The 5270-nt window shown below is 41.7% G+C and overlaps 1 protein-coding gene across 1 annotated transcript in view; it reads right to left on the bottom strand.

Annotated features, from left to right (window-relative positions):
* The window catches only part of PROM2 (prominin 2), a 139554-nt gene extending 135460 nt beyond the window's left edge, over positions 1 to 4094 (bottom strand). The window contains exon 1 of the mRNA XM_006873549.1: positions 3902 to 4094. Coding sequence (XP_006873611.1) covers positions 3902 to 4094 — 193 coding nt within the window. The remainder of the gene's footprint in view (positions 1 to 3901) is intronic.
* Between the last annotated feature and the right edge of the window lie 1176 nt (positions 4095 to 5270).

Below are 5270 nucleotides of genomic sequence, written 5' to 3'. Positions count from 1 at the left end.
TATTTACAATAGCAAAAAGATGGAGGCAGCCAAAGTGCACATCAACTGAAGAATGGATAAACAAACTGTGGTACATACACACAATGGAATACTATGCTACCTTGAAGAAGAACAAGGAAGTTGCAAGCCACCGCATAACATGGATGAACCTTGAGGGCATTATGTTGAGTGAAATTAGTCAATCCATTAACTTTTGAAGCTCTTTCATATAGGTCTTCAAACTCATAGAGCTATGGAAGAAAAAGGGGAAAAAAAGGGTAGTAGGAAGGAAGGTATGAGGAAAGATTATAATCACACAATACACACACTCAAGAGGAGCTCTGGTAGTATAATAGTTATGAGTCGGGCTGCTAACTGCAAGGTCAGCAATTCGAAACTACCAGCTACTCCACGGGAGAAAGATGAGACTTTCTGCTCTTGTAAAGATTTGCAGCCTCAGAAATCCTATGGAGGGTCGCTATGAGTTGGAATCGACTCCACAGCACACCACCACCACACACAAACTCAAGATTACAGTGGTTATAAAGGTATTACATTTGCCAAAACTCATAAGACAATTTGTTGTTTTTGTTAAGTGCCATAGAGTCAGTTCTAACTCATAGTGAACTTGTATAGGTTTTCAGAGGAATGGCTTACGGTTTTGAACTGTCAACCTTGCAGTCAGCAGTCCAGTGCTTATCCTGCAGTGCCACACCAGGACCCCATAGGACACTTTAGATGGGTGAACTTTACTGTATGTAAACACCAACAAAGTTGTTTGCTTTTAAAGGTCAAATGTCTGTTCCTTTACCTGACTAGTAAACTACAAGTTTTACTAGAGAACAAAATGAAGAGGAAAAAGAATGTACAAATAAGCTATCAAGAATGAAAAGACAATGTAGCTAGAATATAGAGGATGTAGATAGAATATAGACTTAAAATAAAATAAAAATATTATTTAAGTTAATGGCAAAAACCAGATCATTTTTTAGAAAAACCTAATTGAAAAAGTAATTCAAGGAGGAATACAAGACTCACTTTTGGCAAGATGACAGACTAGGCAGACATCCTAGACAGACCATCTACAACCAAATGAAACAAATAACGAATGATAGTTCTGAAATGCTAGGATAGACAAGTGGGTTTGGATACCAACTAGAAGCTAAAGAAAAGAGGTGAGAGAAGAGACAGACAAATAAACTGTCAATTAACATGACAAGGTGCTGACATCTTGAACTTTCACAAGCAGCACTGGATCAATATAGCATCCTGACAACACACACACACCAGTGCTAATGACAAGAAAGATACTTTTCCCTTGTTCCCCACACCTTCCTGGTAGCCAGAAGCTTGTCCAGCCCCCACCCTCACCCACCCAGAGGTTAGTGACACCCCCTATCCTGCACAGACCCTGCTCTGAGATTGGACTCACCTTCATAGATTGGGTGTTGGGTGCACCACCCCTGAATCTGAAGGCATCTGAACCTCATCAGACCACCAGAATGCACAGTGTTGACCTAGTCACTCCAGGGATGCCAAGAACTCTTTCCATAACCAGCCACCCTGCCTCCAACTGCCCTCTTGACTAGAAAGAGTTCCTTCCAAGAACACGCACCTTGATCTCAGACAACTTCTGAGCCAGCTCAAACTACTTCTGGGTCAGGTACCCTAAGTCCAAATAACATCTATGCCAGCAGAATTCCATTTTGGATGGGGCATCCCATTCTCTCACACCTCACTTGTACTTTTCTGTGGCAGGGAGTGATGGCCCATACTGGATTCCCTACACACAGTTTTCTCTTCCCTGGGCCCTGTATCTGCACAGGTTTTCTCATTCCTTCCCTTCTTTTTCAATCTTTTCTCTTACCTCTTTACTGTTCATCTCTTCTCCACCTCCCTAGTTTTGCTTATTGTATTTTTATTGCATTGTAATTTTTTATTTTCCTTTCCTTTTTAGTTATTAAATTCTTTTCTCTTACAGTTGTCTGCCTGATTTCCCCTGCTTATCTTTTATTTACTTTTTTGCAATCATACCCACATGGTACAGTCACATTCACTACTCCTTTAACTCCACCTACTGGCTGAGGACCACTACCCACTCCTGTGCCACCTGAACAGTGATAGACAGCAGCCAACAGCAGCCAAGCCTACCCTCAACTATGCTGCATGAACAGCGAACAGAACTGTGAATGCACTCACATTCTCTATTACACCTACTAGGAGACAAGTGGTGAGTGCTTAAGAATGCACCAACATACAATCATCAATCAAATACAAATACAACTCCTCAATGTCTCAGAAAAAACACAACTTCAGTTCACAGGAAGAAACAAGTTGGAGTGACTGAAACACGTAACTAAAAATACAGAGCCAAAGGCCTTTCTGAGAAAGAAATGGCATGGAAACTATTTGATAAAGAATTCAAAAGAATGATATTTAGGTATTTTCAGATTGAGAAAAAAAAATGAGAAAGCTACAGATGAAAACAAGGAAAATACAAACAGAACTTTAGAATAATTCAGGAAAACACTACAAGAATAAACTAACAAAGCAAAAAATTAGAAATCCATAAATTAATTAAAAACAGAAATTAAATAAAAACAGAAATCCATAAATTAATACTAGGATTTCAGAAATAGAAAATATACAAAAAGGGCAAACGAATAGAATTGAGTCAATGGAAGGCCAAATTAGTAAATTTAAAGACAAATTTCTCACTATGAATCTGCTAGAGGAACAATCAGAAAAAAGAAAGGAAAAAAATCTGAAAATTTATGTGGAACATTATCAAGAAGAGTAATTACTTGTAACTGGAATTCTAGAACAGGAAGAGACACAAAAGAGCACAGAGAAAATTGTCAGAGTTGTTGGAAGAAAATTCCCCTAACATCATATTGTTGTTGTTAAGTGCCGTGGAGTCATTTCTGACTCATAGACACCCTGTACAGGGTTTCTGAGGCTGTAAAACTTTACAGGACCAGAAATCCTCATTGTTCTCCCATGGAGCGGCTGGTAATTTCAAACTGCTGACCTTAAAATTCGCAGCCCGATTCATAACCACTATGCTACCAGAGCTCCTTTAACATCTTGTGGTCCCTTAAATTTGCTTGATATGTCTTTTCTATCCAGTCTTAATTCTCACCAAGTGATTGGAAGAGACCATGCAAATAAGGAATACAGGACTCTAAGTTTTGGCCTTCAGCTAGGTTTATTTTTAACATAAACAATGTTGTTGTTAGTGTCAGGTGCCATCGAGTCGTAACTGACTCATAGAGACCCCATGCACAGCAGAACAAAACAACGTCCGATCCTGGGCCAACCTCACTACTGCTGCCACACTTGAGTTCATCAATGATGCCACCTGGCCGATCCATCTCGTTGGGGGGTTTTCCTCTTTTTCTCTGACCCTCCATCTTACCCAGAATGACATCCTTCTCCAGCGACTGTTCCCTCTGGACAATGTGTCCAAAGTATGAGAGACGAAGTTTTGCCATCCTGGCCTCCAAGGAGCACTCTGGCTGCACTTCTTCTAAAACAGATCTATTGGTTCTTTTGGCAGTCCATGGCACTTTTAGTATTCTCCTCCAACACCACAACTCAAAGGCATCAATTCTTCTACAATCTTCCTTATTCACTGTCCAGCTTTCGCATCCATCTGAGGTTATTGAAAATACTATGGCTTGGGAGGATAGGGACTTCCGGTGCTTCCCTGACTGGGCAGCACAGGTGCACGGGCTCTGGGAAAGAGTGGGTGGTATTGCACAGGGGTGGCCCCCACCTGGCAGACAGACAGCCTTTGGGCAAACCTAAGACTTTAGCCTCCAAAATTGTGGACTTGCTTTTTTGAAGGGTCGAGCTGCTGGGGAGTTGTGGGCATTTGGGGCCTGCGCTTGGCTCCTACTCCAGGACTGAGCCCACCCACTGTGGAGCTTGCAGCGCGATTTTGAGCGGATCTGTTCAGAGGGCAGGCGTGCCCAGAGAGCCTGCAGGGCCACAGGAACTGGCCTCATTGCCACAGAAGGCGTTGTCGCCGTGGATCGAGGGTGGGCCAGGTGCCCACGGCGCAGGGAGACAGAGTGAGGCATTTTTTTGATGTCATCAGACAGGGACGCCATCTGCCTACAGCCACTAATCCCGCCCTCCACCCTCTCTGCCTAGGCTAGCCCTCTACCCAACTTCCGAGGCTCAGGCCCACCCATCAAGGCACAAACCAGCACAAGCAGAGACACATTGAGGTGGTTTTTACCACCAGCAACAAGGCATTCCTGCTGTGACTCTGTGGGTTAAGGGTCAAGACTGTAGAGCCTTTTGAACTGCAAGGTCAGTGGTTCGAGCCCACCAGCTGCTCCTTAGAAATCCTATACAGGGTCCTTTTTTTTTTCCTTTTCTTTTTGTGTGTATGTGTGTGACTAGAGATTGCCTTAGGTAATCTCGTTGTTTTTTCTGATGCTGAATTTTTTTTTTTTTTTTTTTTTGTCTTGCTTTGTTTTTATCTCATTATCGCCTTTGTTGTTGACTTTGCTTTTGGTTTTGTTTTCTACCCAAATGGTGTTGCTTGGCTGTCACATAGTCTCCCTTCTGCTATGGGAGGACTCTTTGTCCCCCTACATTACACAAAAAGAGTCAGCAACTGCTGCCAAATAGCCAAACTGTAATAACACTTTATAAAACACCAAAACCCAGGCAAGAACCAATACCAGATGCCATAAATCAGGGAAACGGACAACACATGTAAGAGTTACTCTGAGTTAAGCAATAAAAAGAGTGAAAAGGAAGACCACATCCTGATAACATCTTCCTGGAGGCAATCAGAAAAAATAAAAAATTACCAAAGTATATACTTAATTAATAACTAGGGCCACAGATAAACATTGCACATATCCAAGAAGCAAAAGCAGATGACCAATTCAGCACATGTCCAGAAAAAAGATAAAACATCTGAGACAAGTGAACCAGAAGTAGACCTTCTCTCCATGCTGGAAGGAGGGCAGGCCTTAGAAATAACCTGAGAAAGAATTCATAAAATTGATTATAAAATGTTTCAAAACACTTTACAATGGAGTTGAGAAAAATAAGGAAGAAGTCAGAAAAGCGCTACAGGAACAATCAAAAAAGGTAGATACAGCATTGATAACATTCCAAAACCTACAGAAAGAGGTCCAAACAATCAACAACATGGCAGAAATAGAAAACTCTTTGAAAGGGCAGAGAAGTAGAACAGATGAGATGGAAGGAAGAATCAGTGAGCTGGAAGACAAGTCTCTCAATACCACTAAGATAGAAGAACAAAC

Source organism: Chrysochloris asiatica, unplaced genomic scaffold (assembly GCF_000296735.1).
Source record: "Chrysochloris asiatica unplaced genomic scaffold, ChrAsi1.0 scaffold00245, whole genome shotgun sequence".
NCBI lineage: Eukaryota > Metazoa > Chordata > Mammalia > Afrosoricida > Chrysochloridae > Chrysochloris > Chrysochloris asiatica.
The sequence above is the reverse complement of the archived record's forward strand: the minus strand, read 5'-3'. Positions and strand labels throughout refer to the sequence as shown.